Genomic DNA, 27,030 nt, shown 5'->3' with positions numbered 1-27,030 from the left:
GGCAATTTGATCTCTGGTTCCTCTGCCTTTTCTAAAACCAGCTTGAACATCTGGAAGTTCATGGTTCACATATTGCTGAAGCCTGGCTTGGAGAATTTTGAGCATTACTTTACTAGCATGTGAGATGAGTGCAATTGTGCTGTAGTTTGAGCATTCTTTGGCATTGCCTTTCTTTGGGATTGGAATGAAAACTGACCTTTTCCTGTGCCACTGCTGAGTTTTCCAAATTTGCTGGCATGTTGAGTGCAGCACTTTCACAGCATCATCTTTTAGGTTTTGAAATAGCTCAACTGAAATTCCATCACCTCCACTAGCTTTGTTCATAGTGATGCTTCCTAAGGCCCACTTGACTTCACATTCCAGGATGTCTTGGTCTAGGTGAGTGATCACACCATCGTGATTATCTGGGTCGTGAAGATCTTTTTTTGTACAGTTCTTCTGTGTATTCTTGCCACTTCTTCTTAATATCTTCTGCTTCTGTTAGATTCATACCATTTCTGTTCTTTATTGAGCCCATCTTTGCATGAAATGTTCCCTTGGTATCTCTACTTTTCTTGAAGAGATCTCTAGTCTTTCCCATTCTATTGTTTTCCTCTATTTTTTTGCATTGATCGCTGAAGAAGGCTTTCTTATCTCTCCTTGCTATTCTTTGGAACTCTGCATTCAGATGCTTATATCTTTCCTTTTCTCCTTTGCCTTTCACTTCTCTTCAGGACATCATAAAATGCAGATTCCCAGGCTGCAGCAAGTTTGGGAAAGGATTTTTCTCAGACTTTGAGTTTGGAAAGGGAGACGGAGGATCTGTATTTTAATGAGCTCCTTGGAGAATCTGGTGTTAAGACATGTTGGAAAGATATTGACTAGATAACCTCAAAGGCCCTTTCTAATATTCACATGCTAAATTAAAATGATAGAGTCCTGGAGCAAAAGGAGATTGGAGTGATCACACACCTTAGGGGCCTGGAGCAAGTGGCCACTTGCCTGTGAGAGAGTTCCAGAAGAATAAGGCTAGTGCCCTTGGTGCTCTCCTAGGCTTTAACCATCCCCAGAGGTGAGAAGTTATACTTTCTGTCTAATCAAACCTTCTGTCTTGGCAATATGCCTCCCACCCTGAAGGTTTTGTTCCAGCAGCTGCAGAGCAGGGCTAGGGTGCTCTTCACCACACCCTGCACGACCTTGAGTGCTGCTTGAAGTCAGCCTGGTCCTAACAATACTACTGGGGAGATGGATCTTGATTTGGGCCCTTTCTCTCCATTCTTGCTGCCCTAGTTTATAGGCTGTTAATTCTTTTTGTTTGGACCGTATAATAGCTTCTCAGATAATCTTCTGCCCTTCAGTCTCTCCAGTCTTCAATCTCTCCTTCATGGCACCAAAAGTTATTTTCCTAACCCCAATTCTGATTGCATTACATGTCCCGTCCACTCTCCTCCATGCCTACCAATCAAAACTTAATTCAGCCAATCATTCAAGGCCTTTCCGATTCAAAACCAAGCCAGATTTTTGCTTTTATAGCTAATTGCATTTTTCTTCCATAATCCCTCTCTGGCCAAGAGTCATCTTGGGCTACCATTGACTATCTTGACTATTTTTGACAGAAAGTTCCCCAAACTTGAATACTGTGGAACTCCATTTCCCCACTACTGCCTGTTTTTTGTGGCAAAATACTGATAACAGTTCACAGATACCAAATGATTCATGTAAGTCAGTTTGGGAAACACTCCCTATGCTTTTCCACCTGCTTATCAATCTGACTCTGGGGTCTGCCCAGGTCTTGAACTCCAACTCAGAACAGCTGCTAAGGTTGTCATGCCATCTGACATGACAGGTTTCTCTTCATCTGGCTGCTTTTGAATACCATCAAGGTTCTACAAAGACATGAAGCCAGAACATTATTCTGTCTCCATCCTTATTCCTCCTTTGCCTTCCTTCTTGAGCTGGTACTACATTTCCCCCCAGTGTTGAATTTCTCAAGGTCCATCTTGACTTACTTACGTGAGCATAGGTGACCATTCAACCATTTTTGTTTTTCCAACTTTCAAATAAACAGCCTCCTCTTCTAATGAGCAATTTTAGCAGATACATATCTATCTCTCTTGGGGTTACTCCCCTTTCCCACATCTACAATGAACGCTGTTGACTGATCACAGCACTTGCTCCCAAGGCCCAGATGTGATGATGGAGATTCAGAATCCTTCTCAACACTCTTCCCCAAGCAGGTATTATCCGTCAACCAAAGTTGGCATGCCAGTTGAGACAGTCCTTGGTTCAGTTCAGTTCAGTTCAGTCACTCAGTCATGTCCGACTCCTTGCGACCCCATGAATCACAGCACGCCAGGCCTCCCTGTCCATTTCCAACTCCCGGAGTTCACTCAAACTCATGTCCATTGAGTCGGTGATGCCATCCAGCCATCTCATTCTCTGTCGTCCCCTTCTCCTCCTGCCCCCAATCCCTCTCAGCATCAGAGTCTTTTCCAGTGAGTCAACTCTTTGCATGAGATGGCCAAAGTATTGGAGTTTCAGCTTTAGCATCAGTCCTTCCAATGAATACCCAGGACTGATCTCCTTTAGAATGGACTGGTTGGATCTCCTTGCAGTCCAAGGGACTCTCAAGAGTCTTCTCCAGCACCACAGTTCAAAAGCATCAATTCTTCGGGGACCAGCTTTCTTCACAGTCAAACTCTCACATCCTACTTACCATCAATGACCTAGTTGATTAAATGGCTAATGTGTCTACTAGAAAAGCTCTGTTGAGTTTCAGTTTCAACTCTCTTATGGAAACTTAAACTAGACTAGTCTCTAGTTACATTCTATCTACTCTAGTCTTTGAGGCTGGAAGATCTGGGCTGTGGGGGAGGCTCTACTAGAAGTCTCATTTGGCATAAGAATTGAAATAAGATTGCCAAGGTCAGAAGAGCTTCAACTAAGAACTGTCTTGGGGCATTGTCTACTTCCCCTCTCCTCCTGCCAAGACCCACAGAAATGTCTGGTGAGCTGGCTGGTCTCCAGTGATTAAAAGTAGTACCTGAGAGGCTACAAAACAAATAATAAACTACCTCTAGAAAGATGAGTCTCTGGGGCAGAGAACAATTGGAGATGCCTTTGATGTCCCTGAGCAGCGGCACGTTTTCAATTTGGCCTGAACCAATGGAAAAGTCATCATTGGAAACACTGATATCTTTGGTCAGATAGCAGGCTGCTCCAGTTTCTTCTCTCTCCTCCATCCCCTTCTTCTCCTCCAAGCTGATCACATTTCCTTGGTGATTTTCATGCTTAGTCAGTAGGTCTTAGGGGACAAGTGTCGATTCCACAGGGACCTTGTCCATATAAACCACTGTGTACTAACGTTATCCTCTGTATGGTTTCTTCCTTTCTGTCCTCCTGCCAAAAGCGCTGATTAAACAACTACTATGTGCTATCTGGTGCGCACCGCTATGGAAAGCATTTGAACTGCAAACAGGAGTCACCAGGGGAGGCTCTGTCGAGACAAAGACGATAGCATTGCACAGATCAGCAGAAAAATGCATTTCAAGTTACGTTCTCTCTTCTTTAGAAATCAAAAGAGCTGTAACTGAGTGGGAGCAAATTGAGAGCCTGGCAGCTAGAACGCAGGAATTCCAGGGATTCTACAAAATCATGAAGAGGTGAACATAGGGTGAATACAAAACACAGTCTCAAATCCAGAATACAACTGAGAGAGGTCAGCAGAATACTTTCCAGCCTTTAATTATTACTTGGGACTGTTAAATTGTTCTATACATATTAACTCTCTAAATCCCCACAATAATGCTCTAAATTAAATATCTCATTATCATCACTCCAAAGATGAGAAATAGAGGCACAAGAGGTTAAATGACTTGCCCAAGGTCAGCAACTAGGAAGAAAGTGGTGGAGTCGGGACTTGAACTTATGTAGCTCTCATTGTAGAGTCCTAAATCCTGGTGGCTCAGATGGTAAATCGTCTGCCTGCAATGCAGGAGACCCGGGTTCAATCCCTGGGTTGGGAAGATCCCCTGGAGAAGGAAATGGCAACCCACCCTAGTATTCTTGCCTGGAAAATTCTACGGACTGAGGAGCCTGGTAGGCTTCAGTCCATGGGGTCACAAAGAGTCGGACACGACTGAGTGACTTCACTTTCACTTTCAAATTACCTGAAATATGTACATTTAAACAACAAAGAAAGTGTTAATTCATGGATTGGAGTGGGATGAGGTAGATAATAACTGGATGGAGTTTTTTACCCAAAGATATTCTGTCAATCAGAGATAGAAGTTTTGGGGACTTCCCTGATTTCCCAGTAAAGAATTCATCTTGCAACGCAGGGGACACCAGTTCGATCCCTGGTCCGCGAACTAAGATTCCACATACTATGGAGCAACTAAGCCCACACATTGGCCACAACTAGAGAGTCCGTGTACCACAGTGAACGATCTCTCATGACAGAACAAAGACCCCATGTGCCGCAGCTAAGACCTGACACAGACAAAAATAGGTTTTTTTGTTTTGTTTTCTTTTTGTTTGTTTGTTTTGGCTGCGCTGCGCAACTTACAGAATCTTAGTTCCCCAACCAAGGACTGAATCTCGGCCCTCCAAAGTAAGAAAGTGGAGTTCTAACCATTGGACTGCCAGGGAATTCCTGATAGAAGGGTTTTGAAAGATGAGAAGCTCAGAGTGCCTAGCATGCCCTCACACTTCTAAGGAAGAACACACAAAGGCCAGTCACTCCCCTGGACTCACTCAGAGCTGCTGGTGTGCCCTTGACAGATGGTCGACTGGGGCTCCAGGGCCTGAGCCAGATTATAATGTTCATGTTCTTTAACGCCAGACATGGAGACAGATCTCTATGGGTCCCTGTAAAAGCAACCTATATTTTTTACTAGAAAAACATGTGAGGTAATTAGTAGTGCAGCAATGTTGCTGGTCCCAGAAGCCTGAAACCCTGCTCTCTACTACTAACTACCTACTGTCCCTTGGTTTCTTCCATTGTAAATATTTATTCATTCAGTAAACAATTTTGAGCACCTCTCCGTGCCAAGTACCACAGGCTAAACTCTGAAGTCACCAAGTTGGATTCAGTAGTTGGCCCCCAAAGACCTATTTACTGGCAGAGATAGACAGGGAAGGGTCTTAGGGAAGGCCCCACTCTGGAGGGCCGCACCCTGCCCCTCCTCCCTGGGAGTCAGTGAGCAGCAAATGAGATCACACTGCAGAAGGTGCCTGGTAAACAACAGAGGGTGAGAATGAGATGTGCAGGGAGGAGGGAAGGGCTGTAACCCAGGAACTGTCTGCAGTGTCTGGAGACCTTGGGCAGGCAGCTGACCAAGCTAAGTGCTCAGTCTGGGGCTGGGAACCTGGGTGAGGCCTCCTGGATGCGAGGAGACCAAACCTGAAGCCCTTGACTCGCTGTCCCAGCAGGCTGAGGCCAAACCTTGCAACCTGGCCAAGCTTCTCTGGGCTCTGCCAGGCAGGAACCTAACAAACCTGTGTGATGTTGCCTGGAACTAGGTGCTTTTGCAGCACTGTGCCACCCACGACCTCTTCTGGGTCGTAGCTTGAACGTGACAAAGGCCAGGTCACCCCTCTATTGTGCAACCCATGAAGCCCGATTCCCACGAATCCCCTTGTATAATGAATATCCCCAAGAAACACAGGTCCTAGGCGAGGCCAGCTCCTACCATTTTCTGTGCTAAAGCGCCACCTAGAGGTCAGCTCTAGCTCAAAGGATTGTGTGGGTTCCTCTCACCATTTGCCTCGGCCCGGAAAACGTGGAAAAGAAATGTTCAAAAGACTAAAAAGCAAGAAAACGGCAGGTGACAGGTAAGAGGACCCCATCATTCCTCCACCAGGCCCCCTGTCACTTGCTGATGAGACAGTCAAGGGCTGAAATGTCTCAGCTTCTCACTGGACAGGGTTTCCTCTATGACTAGGGACCAGCATGAGAATGTCACTGTATCTCACATACTCTAAACTCTAGATCCGAAGAGCAAACATGCCAAGAAAACCCTCCAGTTTGCCCTGCAGCCTAGACCCCAGTCCATCTGCTCCTCCTCTCCTACCCCAAAGTTCAGACTCTCAGTCTAGCTTGGGAAAATAGTTTTTCAGCGGATAAGCCCTCCTGTTAGGGAGAGTTTGCTGATGCTGCTTACATTTCTAGGATCAGCTATCCTATGCTGAGCATGAACACACATTTATCGTGGGCCATTTATTCAGAAGTGGCTGGATGAATCTACAGAGGCATCAAAGATAAGCCAATACTTCAAAATCAGCACAGTTATTTTTTCCTGAAGAAAATCCAAGCCAGATGGTAGTAGAGTATCAAGAAAAGTAAGCCAAAGCTCCCAAACTGAGCAAGGATCCCTTTTTTAAACGCTCTTACTTTAGGTTTTTCTCTTCAATCTTTTGCCAGACCTGCAATTTAGTTTCCTACTACTAAGCTTTTTGAACTCAAGTATAATTTGAAACAAGATATATAAAATATTCAAGCTCCCATTACCCATCAAAGTGTCCTAGTTCATGCTGCTTGGAGATAGTGCTATGTGTAGTATCCATGGAATGCCCACAGAGACAATCCACCTTTGCCTGCAAGCAGCTTCTGGTCGTTCTTCACACCAAGGACAATTCAAACATGGGGTAAACCCTGAGGAGCCTTAGGAAAACCAGAATGATGTTTTGAATCTATTTTTAAAAAGCTATAGCTGTTTGTCATGGATAAAGTGCAGTCTACTGACTGGCCGAAGGGGCCAGAGGAAGTGAAGTTGCCATTTCCCTTCGCCTATACTCTCAATAAGGTGGATGAACTAAATTCCCAGGTGGTACAGTGGCCAAAAAAAATCTGCCTACCAATGCAGGAGATGCAAAAGACTCGGGTTCAATCCTCTGAGTCAGGAAGATCCCCTGGAGGAGGTAATGGCAACCCACTCCAGTATTCTTGCTGGACAATTCCATAGACAGAGGATCCTGGTGGGCTATAGTCATGGGGTCGCAAAGAGTTGGACATGACTGAGCAACTGAACACACACACATGCTAAATCTAGTAAAACCAGTTTGCTTCTCCTGGTAGCAACAATTCACTCGGTGCTCACAGCAATCTTGACATGAGATTCTGAGATGAGTAGTATTATCATTGCTGTCTTTCAGAGAAAGAAACGGAGGCTAAAAGAAACTGCATAATTTTCCTGTAAGTGAAGTAGTCAGGATTCGAACTCAAGTGTTCTGCTTCCAGTTTTCCCAAGGTCAGCATCTCTCTTGGCATGAAGTCAATGTATTAAGTACTGAAAAGAATGTTCTGAAAAATAATTCAGTCTGCCGCAGAATGTTGCAAGAATTCTTACAGTCATTAGGACTACACAGTAAGTGGAATTTGTAGACCAAGGATGACCCTCATTCAGGGTCACTGGAGGTCAGTTCATACAACACACTTTCTGGGAGAGTCAATATTTCTCCAACAAAAAGACTTCTTTAGACATCAGTTCCCACTTCATTCATTTAAGCTAGACAGGTTCTTTACCCCCTATAAAATCCCATGCAAGTGTTGTAATTATTATTCTCTGATAAAGTGAGTTCCCTCCTGGGGCTGGGAGACTGGGTGAGGCCACCTGGATGCAAGGGGACAAAACCTGAAGCCTTTAGCTTGCTATCTCAGCAGGCCAGGCCCAAACCTGCAGCCCTAGCCAAGAATGAAGAACCACTAAACAATAACTGGAAGAAACAAAGACACAATAGGGACAGTGGTGAGGATGGGTCTCTGTGCCCAGAAAAAACAGTATTTCAGAGCTGGAATGGGGCCTCTGAGAGCATCTGATAACATTGCAAATGCTCTCTTGGCTGATGATATCAAGACCCAGCAGTTAAGCTACTTTCCAAGATCACATGGTCAGCGAGTGGCACAGCTGACCAGAATGTCAGTCCAATTGATTTCTAGCTAAAGTCACTTTTTCGTTTAACCGTAGATTCAGGAGATTGTATCTTGTTTCTAAATAAAATCCAACTAGGAACCCAAATCTCTAGGGCTACCCTTGAAATGACTCGAGGGAAACTTGACGTTCCTTATCTTGAGCTGTTTCAGATGGGGTGGGATAGGGATGGGATGGGGATAGCAGGGACAGGAGGGGAGGGGAGCGGGGGGGAGTATTCTTGGGTGCCCATGACAATAGCTAATAGCTGAAGTTTTTCCCACAGTTTGCTGGGAACTGTGCTTAGTACTTTAAATGAATTACCTCCTCACAACAACTGGATATGGTAGGCATGATTCTTTCTACTTTACAGAAAATGAGAACAAGGCACAAGACTTGAGCTTTCACAATGTGTAAGAGGTGAAGGCAGGATTAGAACAGCTCTGTTCTACATCAAAGATGGTGCTTCAAATCACTGACTTTAAAACCGTATGGTTAATGCAGGCCTCAGGGAAACTCAAAATTTTGTTGGTCATAAGAAATCCTCACATACCAGACAGTTGTCCCTGCAGAAAAGCACAGCTCTACTGAGCTTAAAAGAGGGTATTTTCACAATGGATGGCAGATGGGGTACTTAGGAGTTTAGATTTTTTTGCTGCTTCTTCCCAAACTCTCTTACTGGGGCATGAGAGAAGAGTAGGATGAGCAATACAGAAGGGAACATTCAGGGCTGGAGGTTTAGTGGAGACAGAAAGGAAACAGGTTTGCTTTCTAAGCCAAGGTGTGTGTGCTAAGTCACTTCAGTTGTGTCCAATTCTTTGTGACCCTACGGACTGTAGCCCTCCAGGCTCTTCTGTCCATGGGATTCTCCAGGCAAGAATACTGGAGTGAGTTTTCATGCCCTCCTCCAGGGGATCTTCCCAAGCCAAAGGTATTCTAAAAGCCCACTCTGCCTTCAAGAGCTACAAAAGAAATTGTGCCATTCTTTTTATTATTTTTCAAGCCCTCCCTCTGCCCTCTCCCTACCTATGCCATTCTTAAATTCTGTCACTACCCTCAGTAGCCATTTCACTAACAAATCCTGCATCTGCTAGAATGTGAATAAGACACAAGGAAAGACTTTTGGAGAAAATGAACCAGTCGTCTCTGTAAACTCAAGTTTACAGAGGGAGTAAACAAAGGGAGTCTTTATAGACTCCCTTTCCTGGAGTAAGGTAAGTAATGTACCCAGCCAGTCCTTAAGGGCTTCTCTAAATTAAGGCTGAAAGGAAGAAATGTTGAGACTTTCAACAGGGGAAGACAGGGAGGTAGTTTTCAAACTTCTTCCCTCCTTGGGTATTAAAGTCTTTCCACCTCAAAGGACCTTCCAAAAATCGTACCTATTCACAGGTAAGACAGGTGACTAAGGTGTCAGAAAAAACTGGTGCTTGTGGAGTGGGGCCCGGGAGGTAAAACTTCAGCCGACAGGATGCGTTGCTTTTTCCCCAAACCTGCAATTCATTGTGATTTATTCTGTGCTTCTCCTAAAGTCAAAAGTCCTCAACATTACACACTTGAGTCTTAAACTGAAGTTCCTTTTCAGTAAGAGCTCATCTGTGTGTCCCCATGCCACCTCCAGATTACTCATATAAACAACAGGGCCCTAGAAGCAGCAGTAATTCACTGTTTGATGATAATTGTATTTCTTCTCTGCACTAACTGTTCCTAGCATGGAACATATACTCGTGCACTTGTCCCTGGAGCTTGCCCAGAAGAATAAATAATTCAAGCTGGCCTCTAGCACTGCCGACCTTAACCACATGCCTATTGTTTTTGAGAGAGAGGAATTCACACAGCCTTTGACAGCGCATTTAAAAAAGACAAAAATTAAACTACTTGATCTGGTATATGACTCAAAAGCAGCCAGTCATTCCACATATGGGATTCTACTTACTGATTTAAAAACCTGGCCTCTCCTTTGAAAAGAAGAAAAAAACAGAAGCTTAAAAGCACTTACTTCTAAATGCTTCAAATACCTTGCTTTTGGTTCCAGATGCACGCAACACACAATCATTTATGCCGTAAACACGTGTCACTCTTTTGTGTTCTGGCAAAGCATGGTTCAGTGCTGCAGTCACTGCTGTTGCAACCACTGTGAGACTGGCAATGTGTGACACTTCAGAACTCCAAGCATGCCAGCTGGTGTGCGCCAGTTTCATTTCCAGGCTCTCTACAGTGCGTTTCAGTAGATAAAGCATCAACCGATGTCAGAGAAGCAGCAGCAGCAGCAGCTCAGTAGAAGACCATGGGCTTTAGATATTGTGACTACACAATTCACTTCGCCTGAGTTGTAAGAAAAAGTCTACCAACCTGGCTGGGTTACTGAAAGACTGAATTAGTTTGCTGGGGGTACTATAACCAAAGACCACTGAGTGGGTGGCTTAAATGACAGTTTATTTTTTCACAATTTTGCAGTCTGGAAGTCCAAGGTCAATATGTCAGCGGGTCTGGTTTCTCCTCTCATTGGCCAGCACATGACTGCTTTCTCACTGCATCCTTCATGTACAGATGTGAGAGTTGAACCATAAAGAAGGCTGAGTGCTGAAGAATTGATGCTTTTGAATTGTGGTGCTGGAGAAGACTCTTGGAGTCCCTTGGACAGCAAGATCAAACCAGTCAATCCTAAAGGAAATCAACTCTGAGTATTCATTGGAAGGACTGATGCTGAAGCTCCAATACTTTGGCCACCTGATGCAAAAAGCTGACTTACTGGAAAAGACCCTGATGCTGAGAAAGATTTAAGGCAAAAGGAGAAGGGGATGGCAGAGGATGAGATGGTTAGACAGTATCACTGACTCAATGATCCTGAGTCTGAGTAAACTCCAGGGGATACTGAAGGACCAAGAAAGCCTGGTGAGCTGCACTCCATGGGGTCATGAGGAGTCAGACATGAGTTAGAGACTGAACAACAGTGCTTCTTACTTGTCTCTTTTTGTCAAGACCTTTGGGAACTGGCTTTGATGTTGGCCTATGACCTAAATAAACAAAGTGACCAAACTTGGCCTTAGAAATTTCAAGATTTCTTGATTGGCTGAAAAAAGCAGCAGAGGTGGCAGATGGAACATTCCCTATAGAGCCTTGATTACACAAGGCTTAATGTATTTTACAAACATGGAGGTCATAGCAACTGGCCCTGCAACACAGACCGCTTCAGCACTGGGTTACAAGCTTCGAAAAGGCTGAGTGCAAACAAATACATTTCATAACTCAGCAGGACTATTACTTGGGCCCTAGTACATCACACTTCAAGACAAAAAAAATGATAAAATCATGGCATTTTTCTTCATTCCACCTAATAAGAAAATGACAGTGTGTTTTCCTAACAGGAATAAAGTAAAAATCACCTTCCACTGTACATTTCCAGTCCAGACTTAGACCATATTCAAAGTGATCAATGCCCAGAAGGTTTTTATTCCAATGTTTGTGAAGACTGTAAGCGCTCTTCAGAACTGGAAAATATCACAGTGGGGAAAATCCTGAACATGAGTCAGAAGTTCTGAATTCAAATCCAGGCTCTACTGCCTAAAAGCTTCTTAACACTGTTTGATGATCTCAATGAGCCATTTTTGGTAACTACAAAAAAGTAAATAAAATCCTCTACCCAATCCACATCTTAGGAGTACTATGTGAGTCAAACAAAATGATGTTTGTGGAACATGCCTCAAAGAATAAATGGCAGCAGAGGTGACGATGGGATCAGTATTAGGAGCTTGGCCTTCAAAGAGTTGATAAACTCAAAGGAAATAGCCCCTAAAACCATACAGCAAGGAGGCTGACCAGAATACTGACATTCTTCAAATATCTTATTAAAGATTTACCAGATTAGAAAACAGTCTTCAAATTCTTGATGCAGAAAGCACTCGTATTTATTTTAGTTGTACTGGATCTTCATTGCTGTACCCCGGCTTTCTCTAGTTAGAGAGAGCAGGGGCTACTCTCTAGTTGCAATGTGCAGGCTTCTCATTGCCATGGCTCCTCTTGTTGTGGAGCACAGCCTCTAGGCACACAGGCTCAGTAGCTGCGGCTCTCAGGCTCTGGAGCTCGGGCTCAGAAGTTGTGGCATATGAGCTTAATTGCTCTGCAGCATGTGGGATCTCCCTGGACTAGGGATCCAACTAAAGTCTCCCACATTGGCAGGCAGATTTTTTACCACTGAGGCTCAATGGAATTCCAGCACTCTTATTTTCTAACAAACTGTGTTTCTTTCCATCCACCAGGCATACAGCACCACAGTGGGCAGCATAAGGGAGGAAGAGGAGAACAAGCAGTGCCCACCTGGGGCAGCTCACAGTGCAGGCTGCACCCAGGGCAGGTTGGAGGCTGTATGTGACTGCTAAATATGGCAGGAACCAGAGGAGAGCAGCTCTTCCCCATTTTAACTTGTATAGCTATTTGGAGACCCTCTCAAAAGGACCACAAAGTTTAAAATGCACCATTTCATTCCTGTCTTTTAGGCAAGAAAAGACCAGAACATCATCATGTATTTTAGCTTTATTGAAGACATTACAGTAGACAAACAAGTAGACAAACACATGCTTTATAAAATATACATTCTCATGTGTGAGAAAATATAAATAGATACTAGGAAAGGGCCACACTGAACAACAACTTGGCTTATAATTCTCTTTACATACATCGAGTACCATGGCTGCTCAGACTGACATCCTCTGACGGGTAAAAGGAGAGAAGGGGAAAGGAGAGGGGAGAAGCAGTATCTCAATGGATCAAGAGGCCACTTTAAGCCAAGAGAGATCCAAAGAGCGCCTGACCGCCTGCTGATCAATTAGAGCTGACAAAAGATCACCTCACTCCTTACATTTGAAAACAGGTTCACATCAAGCTGTTGCTTTACCTTCACCCCAACTATTGGTAGAGATGATCAGAATTGCTAAGAAACACACAACATACAACCTCGAGGGAGCAGGTCCAAGCATTACTCCTCACATACGCACATGTGCACAAACACATACACACGTCCCTCAGTTCCCACAAAGTCTCCAGGCAATCCATGGGCTTTCGGGCGCTGTTAAGAGAAGTTTGTAACATATCTCAATTCAGAACATGTTATTTTTGTCAACAAACCACGCAGTTGTGAAAGAAAGGAACTGGGGAAAGGAAGGAAGGAAGGGAAGGAACAAGGAAAGAAAGAGGAAGAAGAAAATTAAGGTTAAACTAATGTTGACTTAGATTGTACTCCAAACAAAAAAGTTTTAGGTTAGAAGCAAGAGGGAAAAACATCAGCCAAACTGAACTAGGAAAGAGACCACGTAATGGAAAAATGAAACGTTACTAACAGGTTGCCTAGCAATCTTAACTTTCTGAGGTCCAACTGCTTCACCATTACTTCTGTAATTTGCATCAGAAGCAAAATACAAAATGGAAGATGTAGCATAAAATGACAGCCAATTTACCTCTGTTACTTCACCACTCCTTTGGCATTTCTCTGGCTATTAACGTGATTAGAAAAGGCCACAACACACTTGGGTAAAACACTGGGTACAAAACTGAACGCCACGCTCCCACTCCCGTTCCCATGGAGTCCCACTGATAAGAAAGAAATGGTGGGGGGTGGGGAATAGAAAAAAAGAAACAGGAATAAAAATTAAAGAGTAAAAGGGTTATAAGCTGTGACATTTTTATTATGGTAATGCCATTTGGGTTAGGAACATAATAGATTTTCTTAAAAGAAAAAGCCTAGTTTCATGTTTGCCATTGTTAACACGGAACAGGCTTCTTTTGTCAACCAAAGAACATAATATTTTAATTAAAAATAATTTTTTTTTAATTATACAGTAAACTTACTGTATACAAAGGATTCTGAAGGACGAAGATTTTTGACTGACTGCTTCTGGAGAATTCCAATGATAAAACTGAAAGAGGGTTTAAGTCATCTTGCCCATATTCCATCTCAATCCAGAAATTTCTCCAATGTTCTTAACAGATGATTACTTAGCTTCTGTAGTTATGTAGTTATGTAGAGGGTTCTACTTTCATGTAGAAGTAGCTTCATGGCTACTTCTCCCATGAAAGGCTGATTATTCCTATTGATTGTCAGACAAATCTAATTTTTAGAGTGTTAGGGTATATAGAATTATTGGCAAGTGAACAAAGGTCCATCTAGTCAAGGCTATGGTTTCTCCAGTGGTCATATATGGATATGAGAGTTGGACTGTGAAGAAGGCTGATTGCCAAAGAATTGATGCTTTTGAACTGTGGTGCTGGAGAAGACTTTTGAGAGTCCCTTGGACTGCAAGGAGATCCAACCAGTCCATTCTAAAGGAGATCAATCCTGGGTGTTCATTGGAAGGACTGATGCTAAAGCTGAAATTCCAATACTTTGGCCACCTCATGCGACGAGTTGACTCACTGGAAAAGACTCTGATGCTGGGAAGGATTGGGGGCAGGAGGAGAAGGGGACGACAGAGAATGAGATGGCTGGATGGCATCACCGACTCGATGGACATGAGTTTGGGTGAACTCCGGGAGTTGGTGATGGACAGGGAGGCCCGGCATGCTGTGATTCATGGGGTCGCAGAGAGTCGGACACGACTGAGCGACTGAACTGAACTGAATATACTCTATTTCCCTGTAACTTCTGTCCCACTGATATGACCCCTGTCCAATGGAATAAAAAGAGTGCATCTAATCCTTGTTTCATATGACAACCCTCTACATAACTAAAGACTTTATCTCTTCCTCTTCTTAGAAAAATGGGTAAGATTCTTAAGTTGCTTAACATCTTAATGTTTCTTTTACAACCTCCCAATGGGCAACAAGAAGGCAACTGTTTTTAAACATAACATTTACCTTACAGAGAAATACACATTTAAAGCATTATAAGACGGCACATTAGAGGGGACAGCACATTGGGCTGGGTTTCTGGTACTTCCTGTTCTACAGATTCACTTGCATCTAGGGAAAGCATATCAGAGGCTGAATGACAGAAAGCCAATGGGGTCCACTTGTAGATTCTGTGGCAGGGAAGCTGTAAGTACAAGGAAAACATTATTTCTTCTTCAAGGTAGACTTACAGAATCAGTCTCAGAGGGGCACAAACAAATGAAGAGAATTTATGCATCCTTACTGATACGAAGTGGTAACTGGGTGGGGGACAGAGTATTTATCTCGGCATTTGTTTGCCTTGCTGTCAACATTTCTGATTAAATTGGTGACAGGCAGATGTTATACTGCTGGGAAGAAACAATGATGAGCCACTAATCCTGTTTATAGCAGAGCATCTGCTTGGTCAAAAACATGCAATAATGAAAAATTTCAGGAATTCCACCTCCTAAATTTAGAATTTATTAAATTTACTATTCTTAAGACCAGGGGTAGACTATCCCCATTTAATCAAATTCCTGACTAGTTTTTTAGGCAAGTGTTTCTATTTAGGAAAGCTAGCAATATCTGGGAGGACATCTCAACCAGCTGACACGACAGAGAACCTGGCTGTACAGGAGCAGCCTGATACGAGTGGCAGCAGAGGGACCACTGCTAAAGGAGAGGCTGCTGCTGCTGCTAAGTCGCTCCAGTTGTGTCCGACTCTGTGCGAACCCATGGACGGCAGCCCACCAGGCTCCCCCGTCCCTGGGATTCTTCAGGCAAGAACACTGGAGTGGGTAAAGGAGAGGCAGCGACTGTATATTTTAAGTTTTCTAGAACACTGGTTTTGTTCTCTCACATCTAACAGCTGATGCTCACTGCAGCCTTGCTCTAACTCCACCTTTTTCACTGAAGAAAGTCCATCAGAATGTGAGTCAGAGTACTATAATTGGAAGAATGACCTTGAATACATTAGAAAGGTGAGTCATAAACTGGCCGCAAATTGGCAGTGGCATACCTCTCAACAGATTCGGATACTCTGGTGTGTTGTAACACACCAAGGGTAGTTCTCAATCTAATCAAGATTCTTCACGTTTACTGATGCTGTTTTAGAAGCTGAAGGTTTTTTCTCCTCGTGAAAGGTTCTTATAGAGAAGGTTTTTTCTCCTCGTGAAAGGTCCTGCTATAGAGGAAATAAATCTGGCTCAAGTCAGAGTAAGCAGCATCACTCCTGTTCTACTCTAACAAATATTTCATGAAAGCAGCTTTTTATTAGAGTAGATAATCCTCCTTGATTCCTGGAGGGACCACAGATTCATAGAACGTTACAGCTGGAAAGGGCTTTAGGGCATCTAGTAAAATGTCGTTTCATAAATGAAAGTCAGGCTGAGAAGTAAAGAGACGTGCCCTTGATTATACAACTTGTAAGCAGCAGAGCTAAAACTAAATCAGGTTTCTTGATTCTAAGTCAGCCCAGTACAAGCTACACTATTAATACAACCTGGTAAGTAAGAAGAGGGATCCAAAATTGAAAGGAAAGGAAAATAGTGGTACTTAAGTTCGAAATGAAAATGAATGAGGCTATTTAAAAAGGAAAAAAGAAAGAAAGACATGGTGGTATAAAACAGCTAAAAAAGTGCTGCTGCCTATGGGACAAAAACTTAGGATTGAGAACTAGTATGAAATTCAGCCAAACTTCCTGGCAAAGAGCTGAGAAATTACACAAAGTTTAAAACCCTTGAAATGTACAATGACTTAAAAATTGATACTTTCATTTAAGTGACTGAATTCATCTAGTACATAACTACTCACTAAATTCAGAGGACAGAATCTGACAGCCTTTCTTTCTGAAAGCAGAAAGAAGAGCTTTAGTTCATTACACTTTATTACAGCACTAAGTCTTTTGTTAACATAAAGCTTTTTGCTATCAGAGATTCAAGAAAACGTTTTGGCTTAAATAATCACTTGTACAAAACAAGGACCATGCTGAAGTTTTATGAGTTTCTGCATGTTCTTCCCCAAAGCAGTATTCCCTTAAGATATACTGTGCATTAGTAGAAGAGATATTAAACTGTTTAAAACAAACACACACACAGAGAGAAAAAGCAATCTTTGGTTTCCTTATTAATAAAGTACTTTGCTCAAAGAAGATATTCCCAAAACAAGTTATCTATGTGTACATGGCAATAACAAGACTACTAGTCTTTTGAAAGTCTTTTTATGCTAGAAAGATTATATTACCTGGCACTTGTAAACAGATGACAAATGATTAGATGTATCAATCTTTAGGTATCAAGAAAGCGGTTAATTACACCAAGATTGTGTTTGTGTGTACGCTATCACTAGGTACCGTGCTTCTATACTTATTATACTTCTTAACAAGTATGTATTCAAAACATGAAACAAAATCTTTGGATTCACTAAACCAAGCTGTACAAAATCTGTGGTCTGAGAAGCTGTTGTCAATATTATAACTGGATATTATATATATAATTTTAGCATATCAAAAATATTTACATTGCAACACATATGATCAATGAATACAAAAATTATTTATAAATGCACATATATTTACAATGAGACCCCTGGACGACAGGGACCAAAAATGAGAGAGAGATTCACAAGAATACAAAACTCTTGACCTGGTAATAGTTGGTCAAGTCTGGGATTCCTGTCGACGACCTTGAATATCAAAGTCCCACTCTCAACTATACATTTAAAATCACTGCAGAATCCCAGGCATACTTCCCAGGGGCCTCCAAAGTTATTTCTCTTCCTTGGAAGGCAAAACAAAATGGCATTGTTTATTCAGGGTCATTCTGCAGGTTGAGACAATCCAACGTGTTAAGCAGCAAGGAGACTCTTCCTAAGAGGCCATGCACACCTGGGCACATCCCAGTAGAACCATCACAGCGCACTTTGTCCTTTATCTTCCTTTGCCCAGGTTGCACATTTTCTATTAGATGTACCCATTTCTGTCAGCCGTTACCCTCTCTTCATCAAGTATAAGCCAAACGAATGCCTGGCCTACCTTGGTGTGGTCAGCTAGAACTGTAGACATAAGTGAAGCAAATGCTGACTTTGGGGTTTCTTCTGAACTCTGAGGTAGTAAATATAAAATCAACTAATCTGAGTCTGCTGAAATTTCATCCTAGGGTGAGTTTCATGTGCCCTCACTGCCATCTTGAATGTTCCGAGTCCTACTAAAATCAAACCTGTGGTCGTGTAGCTGGCGACAGGGCATGGGGGAAGTGGAACAGTCTGGATCACTCTCTGCCAGGCCCTCGTTTTGATGGAGTTGTGATGACTCAAGGACTGACTGCTGGGGGAAAGGAGGATGAGGCATACCTGATTCTCTGCTTACGTTCCACAGAGGCCGCTGCAAGGTTTCTGAGAATGAAAGACAGTAATAATTACCAGTGGTGAATGGAAGTTTAAATTTTCTAAGATTTAATTTTCTTCTACCCAAGTCTTCAAAGAAATAAAGATGCCCAGTATTCCTAAATAAGGATGTTAAGATCAAATGTATACTTGCCGTTTTTCTTGCAACAACCAAAAAAAGAAAACAAAAACTGGAACTACGGTCTTTCAAACCCTTCTAACCAACAACCTCACCAATTAATTACTGAAATCGTGCTATGTGTCATCTACTTTCACCTATTATTGGTGTTTCTGTTACCATAAAAATGAAAGCTTAGACTTTACTTCCCCAGTGTTTCTCCCTCTCTCATCTGCCTTTTGACTTTAGTTCCTCATTGTCTCTTTCTCTCTGATCTATTAAAGAACCTGGCATCCAGACCCCAAAAAGATGGTTATTTTGAGGAACTAGCCTGCTGTCTTCTCGGTCTGCCTGCTCCCCAACTAAAGTCTCTTCCTTACCTCAACACCTCATCTCTTGGAATCATTGGCCTACCGTGCAGTGAGCAGAGCAAGCTTGGACTCAGTAACAGAGGAGCCTGGCGGCCTACACATCCATAGGGCTGCGAAGAGTCGGGCATGGCTGAAGCAACTTAGCACACATGCATGCACACCTCTTCTGAATGCTCAAAGCAATTTCTTCCTAAAGGGAAATGCATCAGGTAAGAACTGCTGCTGCTGCTGCTGAGTCACCTCATTCGTGTCTGACTCTGTGCGACCCCTTAGATGGAAGCCCACCAGGCTCCCCCATCCCTGGGATTCTCCAAGCAAGAACACTGGAGTGGCTTGCCATTGCCTTCTCCGAGAGCTTATGGAATCTCAGTTCTCCAACTGCAGACTGAACCCAAGTCACTGCAAGTGGAAGCACCAAATCCTAACCACTGGACTCCCAGGGAAATCCGTGGGCTAATTTCTGTTTGTAATCATTTTGAAGGACTAGATTATGTTCTGCATCCCACTGGGAAGCTATTGTATTCTTTTCTTTTCTAGGTTGCTTACTACCTGTGCAATCCAATTGTCATTTATTACTTTGGTATATTAGTAAGTTTTACTCCTGTATAGGTCAGTTTTCCTAACTAGTGATTCAAACTTCCTTGGGAGCAGAAAAATATTTTATTCTTATTTGTGTTTCTCAAGTTGTTTTTTCAAAAAATCTAACACCTCAAAAAAAAAAAAAATGAAAGCTTAAAACTCTTTATACAAATGGAAACAGACTAAAAGAGAATTAGTATCCAAATAGTAATGAAAGATGCATAATACATAGAAAAAAAACATGGATTAAGCAATCATTGTATCGTTAAATAACAAAATATCTTTAAAAAATCAATTTAAAAATAAACAACCATTCCCCTTCAGTTTCTAGCATGCCAGTAATTCTAAAAACAAAATAATAACCAAAAGCTGGTGTTTTAAATCAGGTTATCTGTACTTTGGTTTTAAAAATATGCATTTATCATTATTATTTACTGCAGTGGTGAGCTCTTTCCCCAGAGAACACTGACTGAAAGTTATATTATTAACTTCATGGGGCTGCATTTTGGAAAAGGTGAGCCCAACATTTTAGAAACGAACACTCAGAAATAAAAATAAGACCATGTGCAAAATAAGCTAGAGCAGGGTTTCTGGAGCTTTAACGCGCATAAAATAACCTGGATTTGTGTTAAAATACAGACTCTGGTTCACAGGCTCTGCATTTCTAACAAGCTCCTAGCTAATGCTAATGCTTTGAGTAGCAAGAAGCTACAGGCACCCTAGGTAAGGAACAAGCAGCGTACCAAAGCACTCTCATTTGCTGATTTCCTCACTTACAGACCAGATTAACAATATAGATAACCCCAAAGTTGGGGAAAGATATACTGCGTTTTTAGTTCAACTTAATACTTTGTGTGTGTACAGCTCTTCTAAGACATGGGGAAATGGATTTAGTGTTGATGCCTTTCTTTCACGGACACCGAACTTTAAAGACAAGACTAACTTTAATAACAGGATATTTTTCTCTGACCTGTATGCACCCTCTTTAGAAAACTTAGTTATGAGAACAACAGAGCACATAGCAAAAGTCCATGCTATTCCGTTTATTCCAGCCAGAACCATCCCTGGAAGCATCCCTACACAATGGTCTTCCACTGGAAACCTGCAGTGGTCAGCCCCACCCTACTTCCAGTGCTCTTCCATTCCAGGTTGACAAGAGGGTGAGAGCTGATGAAGAGACTGGATGGATAAGAAGACATACTCAGGAGTGCCCTTCATGGTCTAGAAAGAGTTTCATTTTGCTTTGCTTTGATTTGCTTTACTGACTGGGTTGTTTCAAATGTCCCATCTTCACAATACAACATGTGTTCCTCTTCCTCATCTGCACAATACAACTGAAAGCAAACACCTGCCAAGTCATACTGACACTCAACATTTATCTGATAGAAGAGCAACCAAATAAAATGTTTTTAAATCACAGAAGTGAAAATATTCACCAAATTATGCCCAAATTATTGTATCCTTGGTATTTCAGGTCTCCATTATTTAAATAAATACGGAAGAAAAAAGTACTGCCTATGTGAAACTTTTTCTGTAACTTTTCCTGAATCTTTAGAAATAAGATCTTGCAACTCCCACAAAAACTGTTTTCATCCTACAACTTCAGACTTCTTTCCATAAAAATCTCTGGCTCTAGTTTATAAAAGTTAACCGTAGCTAATTATTACAGTATACTAATTTGTTGTTTCTGTCAAATTAGAGTGCTACAGACATGACAGAAGGAAAAATCAAGGAGGTGAAAGTGAAAACAAACCAAAACAACAAAAAATACTGTGCCCTTTACCACTGCTCATCTGTGTGGAGGAAAGTTTCTTCTCATTTATCCTCTCGTGGTTGGTGGGAAAGGCAGATCTATCTGCTGACGACACCAGGCTCTCCAGGATAGTGGCATCTTGGGGAGGATGTACCAAGTAAGTCTCTTTGGGCATCTGGACCATAAGGCTGGACAGTGTCTGATCCAGAACATCCTCTTCAGTAATATAGGTGTATGGACAGTATTCTCGGGTCCGGGAGTAGATGTTAGCGTTGTCATAACAATCTGAGCAGATAACTCGGGTGCCAGTGCCACCTAATGACAACATGGGAAAGAAACCAAACATCCCTCAGTTAAGGACTCAGTTTTGCCAGTCATTAGTTTTCTCTAACAGTTGTCATCACTGGCATCACACCTGGCATTTATGCTTTTGAACTGTGGTGTTGGAGAAGACTCTTGAGAGTCTCTTATACTGCAAGGAGATCCAACCAGTCCATTCTAGAGGAGATCAATCCTGGATGTTCATTGGAGGGACTGATGCTAAAGCTGAAGCTGTAATACTTGGGCCACCTCATGCGACGAGTTGACTCACTGGAAAAGACTCTGATGCTGGGAAAGGTTGGGGGCGGGAGGAGAAGGGGACGACGGAGAATGAGATGGCTGGATGGCATCACCGACTCTGTGGACATGAGTTTGAGTGTACTCCGGGAGTTGGTGTTGGACAGGGAGGCCTGGCGTGCTGTGATTCATGGGGTCGCGGAGAGTCGGACACGACTGAGCGACTGAACTGACATTATAAACATGATGAAGTTTCAAGGTCTTTCTGTGAATTAGCTTATTTAATCCTTATAATATGCTTATGAGGTAAGTACTAATTATTATTGCTATATTATACATGGAATAACTACAACACAGAGAGGTTGGGTAACGGGCCCGAAGACATACTGACCAGAGGAAAGCTGAAACTTAAACTCTGGTCCTCTGACTTCAGCACACACGCTCCTGAACAGTACATTAAATCACCCTTGTCCAGCCTGAATAAAGTCACGCTAAAATCAAGAGAGCCAAGATAAGGTTGGCACTGTACTATAAGACATATGTTTGGCTTAAGCAAACTAAAGCAGAGAACAAGAAGCTAGGATGACTTCACTTCACAGAAGTCCCTATGACTTTCATGAGTCAAGAGGTTAAGCAACACTAGTTACTAAAAGGACTCCTAGAGAAAGTTTCTGACGATCAAGGGTCCTGACTGACAAGTGTGTGTTTGGTAGAAGTTTAATAATGAGCTCCCTGGACCATTATGTATTTGAAAATTGAACGATAAAAGAGAGGAAAGTAAGAACTAGAGAGTGAGTTACTTATTCATGATCAAGCAACAGAATTCTTAGAACTGGAAAAGAACTGAAAGTAATTAAGTTTAACCCAGAAAGTAGTGCTATTTCCTATAAATTGCAAAGATGAGAGGCTTTTAAGTATTCTTTAAACAGCTAGAAGGACTTCCCTGTCAGTGCAGTGGTTAGAATCTGGTGTTTTCACTGCCATGGCCCCCAGTTTAATCCCTGGTCGGGGAACTAAGATCCCACAAACTGCTGAGTGCAGCCAAAAAAAGCTAGAAATACTCTCCTTTCCATGGAAAGTCAAAAGAAAATCCAATTTGTCGTTTTACAAAGAAGTTCTAGTAACGTCCAGCCTAGAAAAAAATCTCTGTAGAAATGAAACAGACCTTCCATTTGATTAGTACTTGAAGTACAACACAGATTCATTCAAAGAATCTTTGAGAATCTTCAGGGAAATGCTTTATAAAATATTGTTGCTTTATTTTCAAAATGAAGAAATTAAAGGTCAGATTTTAAATAACTTGTTCATGACCACATGGCTGGAAAGAAGAACTGAGTCAAACCCAATTCTATCCCTTAATTCTCCTCCCTGTGCTCTGTCACTCCCCATGGGAAGGGTGGAGTAGAAAAAAGTACTGTTGAGAAGTTAAGTTCTTAATAGAACTTAATTATTTTATATCTCTTAATTATTATTTTATATCTCTTAATTATTTTATATCTTAACTATTTTATCTCTCTCTGATGCTCTCCAACATATACTGAGAATCATCAATGCCCTTTAAACTTGAGTGAATGTCTACCTGTCAGCAGATAGAACAAACTTACTGGACATGGTCTGAAGGATGCTCATGCCTGAAAAGGATAAAAGACACCTGAAAGAAGTTTCTAGAACATCTCTCTCCCATAATAATACTTTGGTTTGGAAGCTTTTGTTGTGTTCGCCAATCCCTTGTTTAAGAATGTGTTCCTCTGGAGTAGGAAATGGCAACCCACTCCAGTATTCTTGCCTGGATAATCCCATGGACAGAGGAGCCTGGCGAGCTGTAGTCCACTGTGTCACAAAGAGTTGGACATGACTTAGCACACACACAAGGAAATAATTACTGCGTATGTGTCATTTTCTCTTTGTCTGCTTATAATTTATAATATATTTGTCATGTAGTAGATTAGCTAATGATACGGGTTGTAGAAATAGATCACCTAGGTTCGAATTTTTTCTCCCTCTAAATGATCACTAAGTGTAGTCTTGTATAAATGTCTTAATTTCTCTGTAGCTCAGTCTTTTAATCGGTGCAGCAGTGATTATACTGGTACCGAATACACAGATTGTCATGGGGACTGAGTTTGCACATGTAAAAATATTTAAATGGTTTCTGACACATTCAAACATCATTCAATAAATGTTAACTATTTCTGTCTTTTTTTTAAAAAAAAGAATGTGTTCCTCCTTTCAGTCAAATGATTTTCTCCTCTATTAAGAATCTAGTCAATTTTCATCCTGTTTTGCATGGATCCAAATGTTTTCATTGTGTATCTTATTTTAAAATAGTGCTTCAAGTTAGTGGGGAAGACTATCCACTGAAAACTAAACCCAACCAGGTAGGCTGAAACGGTAAGCACAGACAATGAAGAGTCATTACCATCAGTGCCTTTGTGTAAATATCCATTGGCAGGAGGCATAAGTTGCTGATGACTGCCTGCCTCAGAGTTGCTGTAGCCTTCCTGTGGCTCAGACAGCGTTCCTTGGGAAGACAAGTAGCTGGGAATGTCTGCAGGCAGATTGAGTTCCTCTGTAAAAGAGACATCTGTAACTCTCAAATAAAGTTAGGTAATTTAGATCAACACTCAGAAGACTATTTTGCAAATGTATTCTACTTCTGTACTAACGACCAAGAAAATGTTATGTACCCAGGAACTCAAGAGCTCTTAGAATTTTCTCTGAAAATTACTTCTCATTAGAATTCTCCCCCAAGCTTCATTTTAAAAGTATTAACAAAAGAAACAAAACCTAAAGTCTGAAATCCACAGATGCACTTTCACAATCTATCTAGCTGTATTGTACCTCTTCTCTCACAGGGCTTCAGGGTGAGTGAGAGGTGTGAAAGACTGACCTCTGTCATAAGGACTCCACTCATTCCCACAGGAAAATTACAAGAGAAATGAGCCTTAGGAATTGAAGAAAGAAGGTGCACTGCAACTGTTTATAAGAGCAAAGTCTGGGGGGACTATCTAGAAATTCTTAAAATTATTCACTAGAGAGGTTCCATCACATCAAGGGAGTAGGACATTTTAGCAGAAAAACTCTTCCTCTATCACACATAAAGTATGTGTGATACTTTCACTACATTCTGACTCAGACACAAGCCACAGTGGTCAACCGCACACCACTTACCTGTGTTCGTGATACTATAGTCTTCGTTTTTTCTTCTCATGTGGTAAATAACAATGACCCAGATCAAAGAGGTACCCACTACACAGCAGACCACAACAATGATCACAATGCCAACTGTGGTCCAGCCATCATCTTCATGTCCAATGCTACTCTGGGAAGAGTCACAATTGGGGGATGAAATCACATTTAGATAAATGTGACCACGTTCTGTCCCAAGGGTGTTTGACATAATGCAGGTATATTTCCCAGCATCATCTAGCCCAGCATCTACGATGATGAGAAGCTGGTTGGCTGCAGCAAAGAAGTGCCGTTCTGTCACCAGCAAAGGTCCATCATCTTTGGTCCAGTTGAGGCGTGGGGCGGGACTCCCTCCAGCTATGCACTGTAATACTGCAGTTTCACCGCGGGTTACTGTCTTGTCCTCCAGGGGTCTAATAAATGAGGGTGTCTCTAACAGAAAGATGCATTAAAAAAATATCAGGCAATTTTATCCTTAAAATTCTACTGAATTAGACTAATGAGGTTATGATGAAGTAAGCACTTTCATAAGCTCATGGGAGGATTAGAAATTTTTCAGAAAAGCAAAAGCCTCCAAAAATCTAAATCTCCTCTCAGGAATTCTACCTAGAGCAAGCGATCCTAGGTGAAGAAGTCAAGATTAATATACAAAAATTTTTACTACAGAATTATAATTTTTAAAGATGAAAAAAATCTAGCAGAAAAATGAGTAATTTACAGTACAGTCACATATTTCATGAAGACTTAATGACAATGTAACTCTGTGATACAACATTAAGTGGAAAAAAGTAGGTATACATAACCACATGAAGATGAGTATTTTTTAAAAGTCCAGAATATGTCAAAATCTAAACAGGGTTTGAGTGACTTTCCCTCCTTTTTTCAAATTTTTCTGCCTATCTTAAAATTTTTAAACAGTAAGTTTATTTTCCTGGTTACACAAGTAGTTAAACAAACCAACACATTTTTAAAATCCCTAACATCTGGAGGCAAAGAGAACTTGCCTTGATTTGAGTCCCACAAAGACAAATGTTCTAATAAGAAAAAAAAACTGATTTATCAGGGGAAATCTACAGAGAAAAGACATTTTACCAGAGCACAGGATTAACAGGAGCACACTGGAAGGACAACAGGAAATCTAACCAGAAGAAGACAGGTCTTTTCGTCTTTTACAAATTTTTTTTAAATAAAATAAGGGGGGAAAGTTAAATTGTCTCAAGTTCTCTGAAGCAGTATGACGAAAGTTCACTACGAATCATAGAAAAAACATATACATGAAGTAGAAAACTGACAGAAACAGAACAGGATAAAGGGATTTGAATTTTCAATTCATGGGATAAAAATCTCCAATTCTGCCCTCAAAATTTCCCCCAGATTCCAGTTAACTGTTCCACTAATATCCAAGCTTACACATACCTGTATAAATTGGCAGAACAATGAAACAAAGATATAAGGGTCCCAACTGAAATCTAACTTGATATTTTTCTTGCCATTAAGACCAAGAGTTGATCCACAATAAAAGGACTCCCACAAAAGTATGGATCCACGAAGCAGTAAACGTACCTAACACGATGAGCGAGGCATTTGCTGAGAGACCGCCTGCTATATTCTGTGCCATGCAGCTATAGATCCCCATGTCTTCTATTTTCACATTTGCAATGAAGAAGACATCATCCTCAGGCATGACATGCATGCGTCTCTCTCGAGCCGCAGGAAAGTCAGTACCACCATCTTTCTGCCAGGAAATCTGAGGTGCAGGGTGCCCCTCCGCAGCACATTCTAATCTGGCCATGGCACCAGTGCGAATAGTTAGATCCATTGGAGTTTTCAGAAAAGATGGCATCTCTGTTCCAAAAAAGATCACCAAAAAATAGTGGGTGGGGAAAAAATATATATACACACATACACACACACAAGGGAGAATCTATTAGGCAAAATACCAACTGTTGTGCTGCTCCATTTTTTTGAGAAGACATGCTCTCTGCATTGAACAACTTCAGAGGCCATCTTTTCTCTAAGAATCTCAGAGCATGGAGTACAGTGATGACTAACTCTTCCAGAATGCATGACAAATCTACCTGATCTCCTTGACAGGGACAGAAAAAGCTGAGGCCATAAACTTTTCTGAACCCATATTTTAGCACTTAATATTTACTATTCCTTACTTAAGAGATGCATGATAAAAAAAAATTTATGCCTTCAAACAGCTCATAAAACAGCCCGGAAGCAAGACACATGTACATCTTTTGGCTGCACAAAGCCTGAAGTGCTGTAGTTATTCAATCTAATAGGCAATAGACCAATCAAGCTGTTGTTTATTTTTTCAACAGA

At 41.7% G+C, this 27,030-nt stretch overlaps 1 protein-coding gene across 7 annotated transcripts in view; it reads right to left on the bottom strand.

Moving 5' to 3' along the window:
• Positions 1-27,030, bottom strand: part of LRIG2 (leucine rich repeats and immunoglobulin like domains 2) — a 113,387-nt gene that overhangs the window by 27,747 nt on the left and 58,610 nt on the right. For 5 of the 7 annotated variants that reach the window (XM_055401543.2, XM_055401544.2, XM_088835591.1 and 2 more), the window contains 5 exons: positions 26,263-26,544; positions 24,682-25,131; positions 23,930-24,079; positions 20,983-21,267; positions 10,254-18,140 (listed from right to left, as the gene is read on the bottom strand). In XM_055401543.2, coding sequence (XP_055257518.2) covers positions 17,914-18,140; positions 20,983-21,267; positions 23,930-24,079; positions 24,682-25,131; positions 26,263-26,544 — 1,394 coding nt within the window. In that variant the 3' untranslated portion in view covers positions 10,254-17,913. Of the gene's footprint in view, positions 1-10,253; positions 18,141-20,982; positions 21,268-23,929; positions 24,080-24,681; positions 25,132-26,262; positions 26,545-27,030 lie in introns of those variants that run through there. The other 2 variants (XR_008682666.2, XM_055401546.2) reach the window with 1 other exon arrangement.

Source organism: Moschus berezovskii, chromosome 4, assembly GCF_049115385.1.
Source record: "Moschus berezovskii isolate FMDL1 chromosome 4, NW_MosBer_1.0, whole genome shotgun sequence".
NCBI lineage: Eukaryota > Metazoa > Chordata > Mammalia > Artiodactyla > Moschidae > Moschus > Moschus berezovskii.
Note: the sequence above shows the minus strand (reverse complement) of the source record. Positions and strands in the feature narration are given on the sequence as shown.